Source organism: Linepithema humile, chromosome 1, assembly GCF_040581485.1.
Source record: "Linepithema humile isolate Giens D197 chromosome 1, Lhum_UNIL_v1.0, whole genome shotgun sequence".
NCBI lineage: Eukaryota > Metazoa > Arthropoda > Insecta > Hymenoptera > Formicidae > Linepithema > Linepithema humile.
In genome coordinates, this window is record NC_090128.1 from 44,084,857 (window position 1) to 44,102,312 (window position 17,456).

At 31.9% G+C, this 17,456-nt stretch overlaps 4 protein-coding genes across 9 annotated transcripts; 3 read left to right on the plus strand and 1 right to left on the minus strand.

Annotated features, from left to right (window-relative positions):
* Nucleotides 1-6: 6 nt before the first annotated feature.
* Nucleotides 7-829, plus strand: LOC105678169 (ejaculatory bulb-specific protein 3-like). The gene is made up of 2 exons (NM_001309441.1): nt 7-202; nt 645-829. Exons 1-2 carry the CDS (start codon nt 7-9, stop codon nt 827-829), a joined length of 381 nt encoding a protein of 126 aa, NP_001296370.1.
* A 520-nt stretch (nt 830-1,349) lies between these two features.
* Nucleotides 1,350-9,882, plus strand: LOC105678152 (lactosylceramide 4-alpha-galactosyltransferase-like). 4 transcript variants are annotated; one of them, XM_067347003.1, is made up of 5 exons: nt 1,350-1,649; nt 2,168-2,288; nt 2,863-3,201; nt 5,215-5,822; nt 7,541-9,882. In XM_067347003.1, the coding sequence occupies exons 3-5, from the start codon at nt 2,991-2,993 to the stop codon at nt 7,808-7,810; spliced, it is 1,089 nt and encodes a 362-aa protein (XP_067203104.1). In that variant the 5' UTR covers nt 1,350-1,649; nt 2,168-2,288; nt 2,863-2,990; the 3' UTR covers nt 7,811-9,882. The 4 variants fall into 4 exon arrangements, with proteins under 4 accessions (XP_067203104.1, XP_012232671.2, XP_067203106.1 ...); XM_012377248.2 differs by having other exon boundaries at nt 2,866-3,201; XM_067347005.1 differs by lacking the exon at nt 2,168-2,288.
* A 508-nt stretch (nt 9,883-10,390) lies between these two features.
* Nucleotides 10,391-12,468, plus strand: LOC136996975 (uncharacterized). 3 transcript variants are annotated; one of them, XM_067347010.1, is made up of 5 exons: nt 10,391-10,569; nt 10,912-11,059; nt 11,375-11,683; nt 11,756-11,958; nt 12,141-12,468. In XM_067347010.1, exons 1-5 carry the CDS (start codon nt 10,504-10,506, stop codon nt 12,324-12,326), a joined length of 912 nt encoding a protein of 303 aa, XP_067203111.1. In that variant the 5' UTR covers nt 10,391-10,503; the 3' UTR covers nt 12,327-12,468. The 3 variants fall into 3 exon arrangements, with proteins under 3 accessions (XP_067203111.1, XP_067203110.1, XP_067203112.1); XM_067347011.1 differs by having other exon boundaries at nt 10,400-10,465; XM_067347009.1 differs by having other exon boundaries at nt 10,391-11,059.
* On the minus strand, nt 11,985-16,759 carry PGAP1 (GPI inositol-deacylase). Its single transcript, XM_012377267.2, has 10 exons — nt 16,271-16,759; nt 15,802-15,955; nt 15,604-15,708; nt 15,421-15,524; nt 14,915-15,358; nt 14,597-14,850; nt 14,104-14,520; nt 13,645-14,031; nt 13,131-13,508; nt 11,985-13,061 (listed from the first exon to the last, which is right to left on the minus strand). The coding sequence occupies exons 1-10, from the start codon at nt 16,424-16,426 to the stop codon at nt 12,785-12,787; spliced, it is 2,676 nt and encodes an 891-aa protein (XP_012232690.1). The 5' UTR covers nt 16,427-16,759; the 3' UTR covers nt 11,985-12,784.
* Between the last annotated feature and the right edge of the window lie 697 nt (nt 16,760-17,456).

Consider the following 17,456-nt stretch of genomic DNA (forward strand, 5'->3'; position numbering starts at 1 on the left):
AGAAATATGGGCAAATCCAGTCTCTGTTTACTGGCCTTCCTAGCCGTGTTAGCCATTGGTGCCGCCGAGGACTTGTATGCGGATACATACGATCACATCGAACCTATGGAGATTTTGAATAACGATGAACTCCGAAATCAGTATTATAATTGCGTTATGAACACTGGCCCCTGCATGTCTGACGAACAGAGGTTCTTGAAGGGTATGACATTTTATTGTTTCAGTTTTAACTTTTTAAAAATATTTCTTATTTTAACATTAAAATATTATTAATTATAATAGTATTATTTTTTATGTGTATTCTCAACAGCAATAGTATTTTTTTAATAATTTTGTGTTATGCTTAAACTTGAAAGAATTTTGCGTTATGGAATACATACGGAAAATAAGTTGAAAATGTTTTCAATGATTTGAATTATTAAAACAAACACACGTTGCATTTTGCTTTCAATTAAAAAAATTTAATTAAAATTTTTATTTATGTGTTCAAAGAAATATATAATCTTAATGTATTGAATAATAATTCTCATTATAATAATAAAAAGCTTCACTGCTGCGTCTTCGTTAATTTTCAAAATGATTCCATTATTTTATATTATTTTTTATATTATTTCAAAATAATTCCAAGACTTTATATTTTGCAGAGCACGTCGCAGAAGCGATGGCGACGAGATGTCGTAGATGTACGGAAAGGCAGAAAGACGGTTTAGAAAAAGTAGTCGTGTGGTACACTGAGAACCGTCCTGAGGAATGGAGCGCTTTGGTAGTACATCTTATAGAAGAAGCGAAAAAGCAGAATATTACCCCGGTCAGCGGTGGTTTTATATAATACCTAAATAAAAAAAAATATAATTTGTGATGTATGTTACATGTTTATAATAATTATGAGGTAAATAACAAACTTGCATATGTATAGTTTTCAAAGATAGCTACAATATGATATAAGCACGCGTAAGTAGAAGCAAAATTTAAATATATATATATATTTAAATTTTGTATATATATATATATATATATATATATATATATACACAATTGTAGCAATAAAAGAGCAATTTATAACTGACTGAACATATGTACTTCTCATTAAGTACATTTGCGTCGGCAATCTGCATCATATATCATAACAGAATATTTATATTTTTATCATCCAATATTTGTGAATTTTTGCTAAAACAACATGAACAGCGTCGCGTTGCACCGTGTCATCACGTGTTGTTCCCGCTGCCGTCGTTGTCACCGTCGTTGTTGCATCGCTGTCGCCGCCACCGCCGTCGTCAACGCATGCGTCGAAAATGTATTTCATTGCAGAGTATACAACCGGTTGCGGAGGGGTGACTTCGCTTCGCTGACACTAGAGAAATCATTTCGACTAGTCGTGGAATAATGCTCGTGAAGGAGGCGTTCCCGCTTAGTTTCTAATAGTATTATTGTACTCAATCGTACCTCTTCCGAGTCTCTCACGAACCGCGTCGCTTATTAACGAGGTAATCAATACAAGTGGTAAGGGGGTTACTACGGCGTGGGAAGGTGAAAACATTGTGACATGTATGTCATCTCGAATTCAGCAGTAATCCACAAAACCAACGAAAGTCTTCCTACATTTATCACGATGCCGTTAATACCGTGACACAGTGATAGTTATCATGGTAATATAGCCTATAATTAATTAATAATTAATACCGCTTTGCGACAATATTCCGCGACGACGGATGTGATGAAAACTGACGACGGGATTTACACTAATTCTATCGCTTGCATCACCGCGTGCACTCAAATTTGCTCACAAGTAACTCGAGCCTATCTCGAAATAGCAACACCCTTTTTGAATGCTACACATCCGAATTTCCATGCAACAAAGAAGCGAATTTCGTTCAGCGCGCGATTATTTTAATATTAATATATTAATATATCAATAGAAGAAATAATTTTAACATTGAATGAAAAAGTTGAAATATAATTAGATTTCCCGAAATTTATCCATCAGTTTGACCGTTTTTCTGTCTCACGCGATTACAAATGTGACAAAGGTGTATGCAAATGTTGCACGCGCTGTGATATAACGCAAACCGAATAACGAACGCGCAGTGACTCCGTTTTGAATAACATTTCTCATATTAATTGATTTTGCAGTAGAAAATAATACATGGTGTTACATTTGTATCAGATTATAAGTTGGTTGACGAGGAAATAAGAAAATATCTTCGAACAATAGAGGACATAGAGATAAGAATCCAAATATAGACACAAGGAAACAACCTTATGCAAATCCTCTCTCTATGAAATAGGTAGTTATAAATCTGAAAAATAATTTTAATGAAGAATAATTTTCCTTCTTGCACAATACATTTACGTAAGCGTTTAATGGTATTTTGTATCTCTTTATTTTAACTTTTTATTTGACTTATAAAATTATGCAAAATACGATTTTTTATTATATCACATATTTATCTTACTTGTCTTATCGCATAAGAGAGGCGGTGATTTTATGACTTGCCGACCACAAATCAGCTTAGATTGCTTGCAAATTAGTCAAGTTGAGGTTATTGCAGATAAACTTGTGGTTTTGGACACGATTATGATACTTTTAAGTAAAATAAATCTGTTGATGCTTGCAATTGATGCTGATGCTTTCATTTTAGTGTTTTGTTCCGAAGTCATGTAGCTGTTACATGATCTTTTTTCGCATACGCGATATAACAAATCAAGTGAAATCGAAGTTATTTTAGTTAATCTCTCGTGTGAAAAATGCTTGATGTTGAAATTTATTATATAAATATATAATATTGATTTTAAAATAATTAATTATACATTTATATCTTTTTTAATGCGTAAATTAATTTTTAATGCGTTTTTGTATAGCAGCATCCGGATTCAACACTTTACCTACGAATTGCGCTGCCTACAAAGCTTATCAATAGGCTTCCGGTAGTAAAGTGTTATAAACAAGAGAAAATGCGTTATTTCTCAATTAATGAAGAATAAAGAAGATGCTCATATGCACCACTGCCCGAAAGATGAGAAAACGAATATTGTGGTGCGCCTTCGCCTTCGCTGTTGTGCTCCTTATATTTATGATTTCGACCGAGAATAATATCATCCAAAGGATACCGTTTTTGGATGTAACAACAATCAACGATATCAGATGCTACGATGAAATCTCGACCACGGAAGGCATCCGTGATTTCGATCTGGAATCAAGTGAGATAATTATGACTATTTACATTGTTACATCCACATAATGGAAAATATAATATATTTTTGTTATCATATATTTCAAGAATGTAATTTTTTTTATTAATTTATAATTCGTACGACAGTTTTTGATATTTTTTTTACACTTTAACGTTTTAACTCTGGTTAACTGTGATTATTCTATGCAACGTGATTAAGAATGTAATGTGATTGAAAAAATTAAAGTTGATTATTCACAGTACACTCATGCAGGAAATCATTCAAATTCACTCAAAAAAATATTTCGCTGATGTAGTTATATTTCTAGATATCGCAACAAGAATGTATCGCTATTTTTCGTATCTGTGAAAACATTGTTTGTCACATATAGAATTTATAGCAGTAATGTTCTAGCAATAGCTTCTGAAAAATTTAGGTACCATTGCTAAATGTTATTCATTGCATGATCTAACACGTGATTGATCTTATATAGATAGCCGCTTTAGAGAAACTTTCTTTTTAAAGTTCACAAACAATACAGATATATATTCTGTTTCTGTCATCTAAACTGATTAAGTAATTACATATGCAATATCACAACAGTTGCTAATCATTTATCTGTTTTACTTAATTTTTTACACCTAGAAAATTTTAGCTATTATTGCAAGATCATTTTTTTGAGTGTTAATGATTGCTTTAGTATATGTTCAATATGCAGCAACGCAATATTATCGTCGTAATACAACCGCATGAAACACATAATTTACGTTTGTAAAATAACTACATGCCAATTTTTTAGATAGAAATATACTGAAAGATGCGATGAAATCACGCGACTTTGGAGCAATAAAATGTTATATTGAATTAAATCTTTTTTGTACAGAAATCTATATATATATATATATGCTCATGCAGTTGTCTCGTATAGTTGCACTACGGCCGATAATATTGCGTTACTGCGTATGAAATATATATCGCTAATAATGAACTTGAATGATTTCCTGTACGAGCGCACCATGAATAATCACTTTATATACATATAGAGATATGGAAATATAGATGACAATAATATTTTATTTTATAATTTTACGTAGTCATTTAAATACGTAGCCATTTAAATACGTAGTCATTTAAATACGTAGACTACAGTGGGAACGAAAGGGTTAATTTTTGTATAAAAAGTTTAGATTTGTCTTGTCCTTTTATTTCATCCTTTCTCTCTTTGTCTGATTCCGTACAATTAGATAATAGTAATATTCACACAATACTAGATTTATTTTCACGTTTACCTAAATTTAAACCATATTTTTCCGTATTTGGTGCTTCAAGTTTAAGGGCGTCCGCAGGATTTTTTCTAGGGATGGGCATAATACAAAATATTATTTTTCGAATTAGCATACAATATATATAATTTTAAATTAATACACCTCTTAGTTGTAAAAACTTTCTCACCGCGACAAGGTAGGTGTAAGTCGAGAAAGACATTTGTATTTTTTTTTTACTTTTTTATATTTTGTTTAATATGCAATTTGGACGACGTCTTTGATCAATACAACAAAAAACGGGAGAGTAAATGGATTTAATAAAAACGCGTGAGTAAATGCTGAATTTTTTTTCTCTGATTCCAGGGGGGGCAAATGCCCCCTCTTGCCTCCCCCTGTGGACGTCCATGTTCAAGTTGTTTCCCGCATTACTGTTGAATATACAATTTAATGTAGCAATAAGATTTCATTGAAAAGAATTAATTTTTAAGAAAAAATTAATCTTAAAATTAGGGAAATTACATTTTCTTATGTTTCTTGCGGTTAAAACACAAAAAATTAATATATTTTAGCATCTTTAAAATCATTAAATACATTAATATACGAAAATCTTAATGCCAGAATGTATAGCAATGCCAAACTATAGCAGCCTTGACATTTTGGATTAAGATTTTCGTCCCTAAGTGACTTTATAAATCTGCTATTATCGCGTGTAATGGTAAGTCTGGGACACCCTGTATATCTTTAAGAAAATTGCCTAAACCATGTTATTTTCCAGGTACAGATAAACCGGTTCCAGGTAGAAATATTTTCTTTCACGAAACTTCCTGTTTTGGGGTGGAAGGTCTCGTGCTGAACGCTCGACAAGCATGCGCTGTGGAATCAGCGGCGCGAATGAACCCAAAAATGATGGTCTATCTATTGTTCGTCAGCAAATCAGATTTTTCGAATGGTACACGTGAAATCATTAGGCATCTACTCAACTATAGCAACATCAAGATACGGCATATCTATCCGGAGAAATATGTGAAGGGCACCCCGTTGGAAGCATGGTATACCAGCGGGGTGCTAAAGAAAAGCCACTGGCCTGTCAGCCACATGTCCGACATGCTACGTTACTTAACTCTATGGAAATATGGCGGTATCTATTTGGATTTGGATGTGGTGGTTACTAGCTCGCTTGAGAATCTAACAAATTTTGCTGGCGCCGAAGACTGGGACGACGTTGCCGCCGGTGTCATGGGCTTTGATATGTCGAAACTGGGTCGGCGCATGGCCGACGCCTGCATACGCGACTTCAAAAGGAATTTCCGTGGCGATGTGTGGGGCAACAATGGGCCCGGAGTTATCACGCGGACGCTGCAGAAGCTCTGCGCGACGACATACGTGAGTATTGAAAAAGGTTTTAGAAACTATATTAATTTTATATTGGGTTGAACGGAAAGTTTGTGCCGTTTTTTGCTAAGAGAATGCTAAGAGAATGCTAAGAAAATGCAAAAAAATTTTTTCTTTTTTTATCTTTTTCTGAGTTTGCGTTGCATTCTTGCCTTTTTTGAAGTAAAAAAGTATAATATGCCGAAAATGCACATTATTATTGGCCATCTTTCAATTTATACCAAACACTTACAACACAACTAATCTTTAAAAAAAATTTTTTTAAAATGCGTATCGGAATGTCAGATGTCGAATGATATAAAGTTAAGACAATTGGAATAAAGTTAGTCACATGTATTTATAACTAATGCTATCTCTTAGCAAAAAAACAAAACGAACTTTCCGTTCAACTCAATATATCTACAGAAGTGGATTAATATCATTGGCTCGTTAAATTATGATACTTCCAAGTTTAAAAAAAAAAAAAGAAAGAAAAAGAAGAAAAAAGTATTTTTCTCGTTTGATAAATATTAATAACTCAGATTGTCTTTAAAGGAAAAAGTGTGAAGGAGTGAAACAGATGACTTTAAGAATTATTTATGGGCGGATAAATTACTTAAGGATGTGTGAGTTTGAGTTTAGTCATTTTGTGTAAGCGTAATATCATATTTCAGTGACAAATTAATGAGAGTACAAGGTTGAGTATCCGACTTCATAGCGTGCGCACGAACATGTACACGATACACACATGCATTAAGAATTATAGGTTTACTAAGCTCTTATTTAAACAAGCGAGACACAGCAATGGCGTACAAAGAATAAAGTTCTAGAGTGAGAGACTCACGCTCGTTAAATTGAACTCGCTAATATCGTCCGGCGGATATGGTTCATTATGTTCTTAACAAGAGATTAAAAATACGAATTTAATCTACAGTCCATTGAATTTGCTAAAAAATTCGTATACCTAATAAATTTTTATCAATCTGCCGAAATATGAAGAATTATTTTTAAAAAATAAAGAGCTTAAGAGCCAACAGCCTATCATCAGACCGAAAAATTTGTAATTAATTATTGTTAATACACACATTTTGGTCAATCTGACTGTTGGCTCTTATGGTCTTTACTCATTTTTTTATATAATCGATTGTTAAAATCGTTAGAGCTTTGTCTAATTTGAATAATTATGTATAAAGAATATGCGTTGTCGCAAAAAAGTGTTTAAAAAAACCAATGACGCGGTTGATTTCTGTGCGGTATTTTACATTTTATGCAGACAACGTGTAAATATCTGCGTCTCGAAGTATACGAAATGTATTATATATGACGTAAATAGCAAATCTCAAGCACAGATACTTCTGATAACGAATAATAGTGCTATAAATAACAATGTATAGTGCCACTCCTTTGCACCTCCTCATATTTAAAGCTTGCAACTCTTTATTTGCGTTATATAATGTAAACATTTATTTATGCATTTATTTTACGTGCATATTTGTGCATGATGTAATTATTAATAATCCATTTTTTTTTAGTTTTCTTCTATCTCTATTATATATTTTTATCAATTATATTTTTACTTTTATTATTTCATAATTATTATAGCTCTTTTTAAAAATTAATATTAAGCCTTTTTCTCTAACCGATACAATACTTATTATTTATTTATTTTATAAAAATTAAAGATTAAAAATATTTCTATATTAACCAAGTGTTTCTATATTTTTTTATAGGCGCGCGATATGACGACCAATCGTTGCCATGGCTTTACGGTATATTCGCCATCGATCTTCTATCCGATTCATTATAAGAAATGGAAGAAGTATTTCGAGAAGAAAGACAGCAATGCAACACTGAAAATATTGAGCAAAGCAAAGGCGATTCACGTATGGAACAAGTTGAGTAAAGCCGAACAGGTGCGAGTAGACAGCAATGTGCCATATGCCGTTATCGCGCGGAATTATTGTCCGCATACTTTTAATAATTGCGGCAAAATATTTTGAATCTAAGCACATTGCGATCAAAGAAACATTGTTCTATAGATAAAATATTGGAAAATTCACACACGCGGCCTCTATAAATCGCATTTATCTTTGTGCAGTCAAAAGAATAACGACGTACTCACCGTTTGCAGATAAAATGCATTTAATGAGACAAAGGCTGATTTAGAAAAATATTCTAATCACCCGCGATACTTACATAAGCATATAAAGAATATATTTATTACAATAATCTCTAATGGAAAGACCAGCGCCATTTTATGTGTAAACTAAATCACTATAAATCATCGCGGCGACGACAGGCATTAAATAATAAATCGCTGTGACATGCAATGTAATATAGCTGTAATTCATGTCTCGTATTTTTAGAGATGATGGAATGATCTCGATATAAGATGTTGATATGTATTCTATTGATTGTTTGTTTTTCTCCTGGCGTGGAGATAGAGAAGTCTATTTTTACACTTCAAGAGTTGCATTCTTCGCCTTCAGATTGTACCATAAGCGTAAAACTTTTGCCTATCTGCATCATGCAAATTTCATAAAATTGCTTTATAAAGTTCTCATTGAAACAAACTTTCTATAGTTAAAAATTTCTCAACTGAATTCTTTTACTGAATGAATTTTCTTATAAGAAAGAATTGCATAAATATGATTTACTAATCTTTACGGTAGATTGTCTTTATTGAACGAGTTTTTATATTGAATTGTCCTCGATGAGAATAAATCTCCGCAGTGTTTTGAATGCAATATAAAAAATTGGTAGCCGTATATCAATGGTTACTCTAATCGTTCTAGTCTACTTGGTATATGAGTAATATATTGGTTAATATATTTATGCACTAGTACAAGATTAAAATATTTAATCCAATGCCAAATCAAATGCTCAGCATAAAGTTTAGCAGTGTGTAACTTTTGTTGATTATTTTTATTTATATTTGTAATGCGATAAAAGATTTTCCGCAAATTAAATGGACCCAAATACGAAATGGATCAAGTATGGATTAGTACAAATTCTTACAGACAATTGTTATTAATATAAAAATAATATCAATATTTTAATATAGAATAATAATATTATATATAATATAATATTAGTATATTAAAATTAATAATTATTATTTAATATTGTATTATTCTAATATAACATGTCAAGTTCATTTTATCTATAAGAATTTGGGAGAATTAATTGCAATTAGAGTATGGCACTTTTCATTTCATCATTTTTAATATGCCTTTTCTTTTTGAATTTTTTAACATATATTTTAACGTCTCTCCGTATTCACATTCTTGTGAAAATGTTCTAATTCCATATAATTAATATCTATATTTTCCTGAAGCCTAATTGACTTTTCAAATAAATGCCATAGAAATTTGTTGATAAGACTAATTATGTATCGTAGTATTAAGATCAAAAGTATAATACATCAAATAAGTTCAGTATTTAAAAGGCAAACAAATCTGCGTGAGCTTTGGAATTTAATCATTTCTAGTATTTTACACACATAAAACTGTAATATAAATACCATAAAATAACAAATCGACAATTGATAAATATATATTTTTACTAATGCGCATTATTTCAACAAATTTATTCTATAAGCTACATAGGGCGGTATTCATAGTCCGTTCTTATATTCAAGATCGTCTTAAGCACGAACTTATATTCGCTCTCTTCGTCAGACACAATCTATGTGTGACGAAGAGAGCGAATATAAGTCCGTGCTTAAGACAATCTTAAATATAAGAACGGACTATGAATACCGGCCATAAATTTTATAAACTTTACAAACACGTCGATAAAGGGGAAAAATTTAAGTTAAAGAAGTTTTAAAAATTGTGTATTTTAAATGTACAAAAAAATGTTTGTAATACTCAGGACTTAATATTTAAATCTATTTTTACAAAAATATGTAGCATAAATGGTAAATGTTATATAAAGAAGCGATAAGAAATTTTTCAGTTAAAAACTGTATTGAATTGTAATATAACGTTAAATTTACTTAAAAGAACCAGTATGTAATCGATTTATTTCATTGTTGCATAAATATTAGATAATATATGCACAAATGATATATTCTGTGATTATCAATCAAATGGAAATTCTTTATTTTTCACCAAAAAATATTCTTTACCTTTCTTTATTTCATAATAATGCAATCTTATCATGAATGCCACGGCTATGACCACCTCATCGCATCCAACAAAGATATTGGCCGGTATTCATAGTCCGTTCTTATATTCAAGATCGTCTTAAGCACGAACTTATATTCGCTCTCTTCGTCAGACACAATCTATGTTTGACGAAGAGAGCGAATATAAGTCCGTGCTTAAGACGATTTTGAATATAAGAAGGGACTATGGTCGGTATTCATAGTCCGTTCTTATATTCAAGATCGTCTTAAGCACGAACTTATATTCGCTCTCTTTGTCAGACACAATCTATGTGTGACGAAGAGAGCGAATATAAGTCCGTGCTTAAGACGATTTTGAATATAAGAACGGACTATGAATACCGCCCTATGAATACCGCCCATTCAATATCGACGATACTTTTGTAAGTCTGCCAAGGTTGCCTTTAGATGGCACTCTAATAACATCGATAATGTCAAAAACATTTTTGTTGACAGTTTTTATTTTTTGTGATTACACTTTAAGGTTAACTTTATCTACAATTCATGAAGTGATTAATATTTATGCGTAGGAAGAATGGCATTAATTATAATTTCGATATTGAGTTAACGATGTTAATAAAATTTTATGTAAGCTTCAAGAATGAAAAGTCATATGTTTAATTGAGCAAGACTTAATATAAGGTTATGTCGCCAGTGAATGACAATGTAAATAGAGAAAGAAAAAATGATAAAAAAAATGCTGATATCTTGCTCCGATCGTTATATGCGTAATTGAATGATGCGATTTCTATTCAGTTCCCGACTAGATTGCCGTGATTGCTCAATGATTATCGATGTTCACGTCGAAACTCGATTTTTTAACTGTATCCAATGCTGACCGCGTCCATCGCACAACTGCTTCGTGTTACAAAAACATTCAAAACGCGATTGTCTTCACAAACCTCGATCATTTTTCTCTCACGTTCACAGTATAGCACGCATATTGGACAATTAGGTATGCTGAATTCTACAATGGCCAAACAAATCTTTCAGGGCCATAGTGATCACTATAATGGCATTACGATCGACTCAGGCGAGGAGGCGTGCGACAATAAAGTATTTGTACAGCGTCTCAAAGGTAGACGCATTTTATTTTTTTTATCATTCTTACTCATAAATAATTGTTTAGAAGAAAAATATCATTAAATGTTATACAAAAAACTGCAAATTACTGAATTGCTAATGTACTTTATGAAGCATTTATTTGTAATAAAGCATTTATAGCTTGAAAACTGTTTCTCAAGTGGCATTCTTTATTTTATTTTTTTTATATACTATTAGAACAAATTAAAAAAGGTGTAATGAAAAAAAGACGGCATCTTACTAAGCAAATTTAATATTATAATAAAATAATAAGGAGTTAAATGCATACAATTTTCGAGTATTTTTATAGATTCATTGGAACAATGGACAAAAGATAAAAAGCGCACTATATGGTTTCGCGTACACATACCACATACAGAATGGGTTCCTATGTTAACAAAACAGGGATTTATCTTTCATCATGCAAAAGAAGAATACGTCATGTTATATCGCTGGTTGCCTACTGATGAAGAATGCAATGTTCCAAAATATGCACATACGTACTTAGGTGTTGGTGCATTTGTATTCAATAAAGATACGAATGAAATTCTTGCTATTAAAGAGAAATATGCTCTCAACAGAGCAAGTTGGAAGCTTCCAGGTGGCTATGTAGAGCCAGGTATTTTGATAAAAGCTATTATATTTGTTACATGATATTATAGCATATATATATATATATTTGTAATTGTAGGAGAAAATATTGAAGAAGCAGCTAAGAGAGAAGTTTTGGAAGAAACGGGAATTCAGACAAATTTCAAGTGTTTGATATCTTTTAGGCATGGACATGATTTCTCTTTTGGATGCTCAGATATATATATGATTGCATACTTGACACCTCAGAATTTCGAGATACAAAAATGCAAGCGAGAGATTTCAGAGTGCAAATGGATGAAGGTGAAAATCACAAGACTTTTTTCATATATGTAACCAAAACTCAACTAAAAATATATTTTCATAGAATTTTTATGTGATTTAAACAAAATATGTCATAATTGCTTGTATTACAATATTAATGTGCAGCGCCTTAATCTAAAATTGTTACACAATTGCTTTAATAGATCTTCCTCCTTTTTCAGTTGAGTGAATTCTTACAGCATCCAGAAGTACATGCAAACAATAAAACTTTAGCAACGAAAACAGTGAACTTTCTTCAACATCAAATGGGTATGGTGGCAAATTATGGAATACATCCTATCACTAAAAAACAAATATGCGTGTACAGTGTAGAAAATACAAATATTGAACCTACATCTATAGAATAAACTGTTCTCTGTAGAAAAAAAATCGATACATTGTATAAAGCGATAGAATTTTTAAGCAATATATAAGAGAAATATACACTCTTGTTACTGCCATACAAGCAAATGCGTACAAGATAATAAATAATATTGTTGAATAGTACAATGTTAAGTTATTAAATATAAATTAATTTTTTGACTAATACATTGCATTTTAATAAATCTCAACAAGGGTATACTCATCTTATATCTATCTTTTAGATCTATATTTATAAGATCTTTACAAGAAGCGAGTCTTGCATTGCAGTATATACATATCTCTTTACGCAGATCTCATTTTTCAGTTGGAATATAAATAATATCAATTGTAATTTAGTCGTAATCTCAAGTAATCTCACTGAAATCTTCCTACAAAACTAATGAGATAAGAAAAATTGTCTAAACACAATCTTTGCCGATCGTTATTTTACACAGATTGTCCTTTATGAAATCTGTTTGTTTATTATGGAATTTATTGTCAAAAGTATTACTACTGTGGCTGTAATAGGTGGCATGCAGTAATGGAAAAAGGATGGATATGGACTTGCCATCATTGCAAGGATGATCCAACTTATGAAGCGTAACAGAAGGCTTAATGTAAACGACCAATATCCTTTACGATTAGGAGAGATTTGTGCAGTATCCAGTGTACCACTAGTAGCTAGTATTGTCCAACTTATTAGAAGTACAGGATCTTCTGTGCTGAGTCTCATATCATAACTGTAATAAATAGATCAATTCATCCCCGTTAATAGATATTACTTTACAGAAAATTTTAACAGACCGTACCTGAAATTCTTCGCCCAGACTAAAATAGATGGAATCGCTGGAAGCGCTGCAAAGTTCCATAACAAGAATAAGATGAGATGATCATATACATTTTGATTGCTGTTTTCATTCTCATCTTCTCTGCCCCTTATGCTCTTTAAACGTTTAATTATATTGAAATGTTCAAGCGAAGTCAATAATACTTTCTCCAAATAATCTTCGTACATCCTTGTCAGTTTCAAATAGTACAGGAATACCGAAATGAGCATAGCTAGAGCCCCGCATGTTGCAGGAATTATAGACAGTATGAAGATGGTTGTTGACAACGGCACTTGGTATAAACCACTCAGTAACCAGTCTGACCACATTGTTGAAAAAGCTATTGCACGTGCTAAAAACCTATAAAAAGTGCAAAACTAAAGTTATTTGAACCTACTGATATTAAGCTGTTTTGATTTACTGTTGCTTCTCTCTCTCTCTCTTTGTTTAACAATGTTAAAATATCTTTATTTCAAATGGAAATAGAAAATCTTACTTGACAGCTATTCCATGTGCGACAGAACCGAAAAATATGACAGAGCAGCATGTGGAAACGGCAGCTATTGTGATGATACATACAGCAATACGGGCTTCAAAAGTAACGTTGAATAAAACGGTCAATACTATCGTTACGATTATTGTCGGTACTGTGTCTGAATTAAGATGCACTCTAATAGAGATGAGAAGGATAAGTAAACTGATAATCGCCATGTAAAGTGACGGCCAATGATCCCGTATCCTACAAGAGATCTCGTCGATGATTCCTTCTGATTGAATCTTAATCGTGTAACTGCATTCTGGATCTAATGTCAGTCTTAAATTTGCTATTTCATCAGAACGTCTACTGGGAGTCTGTAGCTTCATCATTTTCGGATTATCATCCCTGCAAAATATCTAATGTAAAACGGTTTTGTCTATATAAAGCTAAATTTATCGCGATAAAATGTACACTTACGCAATCGTGAAAAATCTCGATTGAATCGATCCTACATTCCACGGCTCTATTAATTCGACAATGGCATGGTGTTTAGTACAATCGTGCGACTTCAAATCAACAGTCATCACATTCGTAAATTTTAAAAATTGTACAAAGTATCTTGTGTTTCCCTTGGTGGTTTCGAAAGAATAAGTGCGAAAAAAATGTTTAGGTTGAAAGAATCTATTCCTCGTTGATTCGATTTGACTATTGTAAGAATAAGAGTCAAAGCTGACTGTAAGATAATCATCCAAATCATCTGAAGTTATTTTTACAATAGCATGTGTAACATCCAAATAATTGATCTCTTTTAGATTTAAATCAATTATTTTTCTTGATCGATGTAAAGGATTAGGTAAAATTCTCGTTTTATTTGTCAAATTCCAACCCCATTCGCTGAAAAATACATATAAACGTTTATTGATATATAAATTTTTTCTAAAATATGTAAATATGTAATTTAATATATTACCAAATTTTTCCTTGATCGTGCCTTTTGAATGCTTTACACACAAAGAGCCAATCCTTATTTTCCAAATTTATTGTATCAATGGTTAAGAAATCAAATTCATGAAATAGTTTCACTGCCAGATATATAACAGAGGATTTTTTATATACATTCTTATTGGTCCAAACATACTGCTGATGTACAATGTTCACCCATTCGCTATCAGTTTCAAACTGAACTTTTTCCTTATAATGATATAGTTTCTTGCCTGAAGTATGCTAAAATGGCAGTGTTGCATTAAAATTGTGTTGCTGTAAAGATTAATGAACAATTACGACTTACTTGTTGAAAATGATAAGACAGGGCTTGCATCTTCAAAGTGGAGTTTGATGTAATTTTCAGCGGTTTCTCCAAATAATCCACAGAATCAAATAGTGAGCGAACAATTACAAACACTAGTTGCTTGCACCATAAAATGCTCAAATGATCCGTGGATTTCCAAACAGTTGGTATACTCGTGGAGAGAACATTAATGTCTGCTGTGGGATCAAATGTTTGAGTAGCAGTTACCATTATATCGCGCGGTCCACCTCCAATAGATACTACTTTTACTCCTGCATCTTTAATTTTATGTAAATGACTTTCCAATTCCAAATAATAGTTGGCAAAAACATGATCAAGAACTAAGGCAGGGGTGTTGGGAGTAGCCAAGTTTATTATCATACTAGCAAACGAAGTATTCATATTGGGTGCCAGTAAAAGTGCTCCTTTTGCTATGATACCACCCTGAAAAAGATATAATAAATTAATTTCTCAATCACATTGCAAAATATATACTTATTTCTTACCATAGAATGGCCAATCAACACAACATTGTCCATCTTGCCCTTGTACAAAGCTAATATTGCCTTTATACAATGTGAGACGTACTCAGTTTGTTCCATAAGTACACCTTAATTTTAAATTAAAATGGTAATTAATGTTATATGCATAAGTAATTTTAATAAATTTATTATTTATAATGTTTGTACCTCCGTAAAATGCAGAATAATCCTTATTGAATGAAACAGTGAAAAAATCAAAATGGAAGGGATACCTTCGACTTTTTTTTAAACTTACTGAAGCAATAGATCGTACTAAAAGAAAGGAACAATGTTAGTATAATAATAAATATCTATTATTCAATAAAAATTAGTTTTATTAGCATGTATTAATAAGGGGAGTTAAACCTTGTTCATGAGATCCACCATTGCCTGGTATGAAAAGAACTGGTATTCCAGAAAAATGCATTCTTCTCAATTTTTCTGTTGCGTAGCCTTCTCCATAAGCGTACAGTCCAAATCGTGGATATTTCTCTTCTATATCATTTTTCAAAGATACTCGCTGAAATAATTTAATAATTTATTCCAAAAGTTACATATATGTCCAAAATATTTCTTTTATTTTCTATAAACAAATTCAACTTTATATCTTGATAAAAAAAAACAAAATAAGTAAGACCTGTAAGTTTAGTTACAGTAAATGAACAATTACAGCATAATTGTGTAAGGATAGACACATAAAACAAATAGATAATTAAAGTTAAGCATATTACCCAAATATGTTCCTCACATCTATATAGCAATTATCTTTGATAATTTATAAACTTATACAAAGAATTTAATTGAAATTGTCATTCATATTCGACTATTTACGTACCACATATTGCGGATATTCGAACATATATGTCATGTCGCATGTATTTTCTTCATAATCGGTCATGTATTTTACAACTCCAAGAATGTAGAGTATAGTAGCCGTTATAAAAATCACCGCAAATGCAATAGAGAGCATTAGCCACTTTATCGAAACCATTTTGAATAATATTTCTAAGTATCTTAAATCTTTAAGTAGAAATACTGATATTTATTACCGACATTTAAGCGGCTTAACAGACATTCTGTCCTTCAAAACGTTCGGTACATAATTCGATTTTGTTAATTGCAAGTTAATCGAAATCAATTGAAGTATATAAAACACTCTCTTCCCGAAAAATATGATACAAAAAATGTGCAATACGAACAAAAATCATGTATACTGAGATAAATCCTTGTTACTTTTATAAAACTGAAAATATTAAGAAATATTAAGGTTACGACTTGAGTATTCCAATCAGTTTACGTATAGAAAAACACAAGTTCGAATGAAATTCTAATCATGCGCAGTATGTTTATTCGATAGAGGGGAAGTCGGAGAATACAGGGTTTGTTCTTTTTAGCTGCATTTTAATTTTTGGTCATATGATGTTTTATAACGCTGAAATTGAGCGTCGAGCGTCAGCGTGAAAAGGCACGTAGAATCCGTTTGTGCATCCACCATTGATTTGGTTAATCAGGTGTTATCATATGTATGTACAGAATTCAGTGAAGAGAGCATGTAACAGAAAGAGACAAAACAATTTAAATGCTCTCTTTGTCTGACCGCATCTTGAGCAGCACGGCACTTTCCAGTTTGCATAGGCCGGTATTCATAGTCCGTTCTTATATTTAAGATTGTCTTAAGCACGGACTTATATTCGCTCTCTTCGTCACACATAGATTGTGTCTGACGAAGAGAGCGAATATAAGTTCGTGCTTAAGACGATCTTGAATATAAGAACGGACTATGAATACCGCCCATAGGGCGGTATTCATAGGGCGGTATTCATAGGCCGGTATTCATAGTCCGTTCTTTTATTCAAGATCGTCTTAAGCACGAACTTATATTCGCTCTCTTCGTCACACATAGATTGTGTCTGACGAAGAGAGCAAATATAAGTCCGTGCTTAAGACGATTTTGAATATAAGAACGGACTATGAATACCGCCCATAGTCCGTTCTTATATTCAAGATCGTCTTAAGCACGA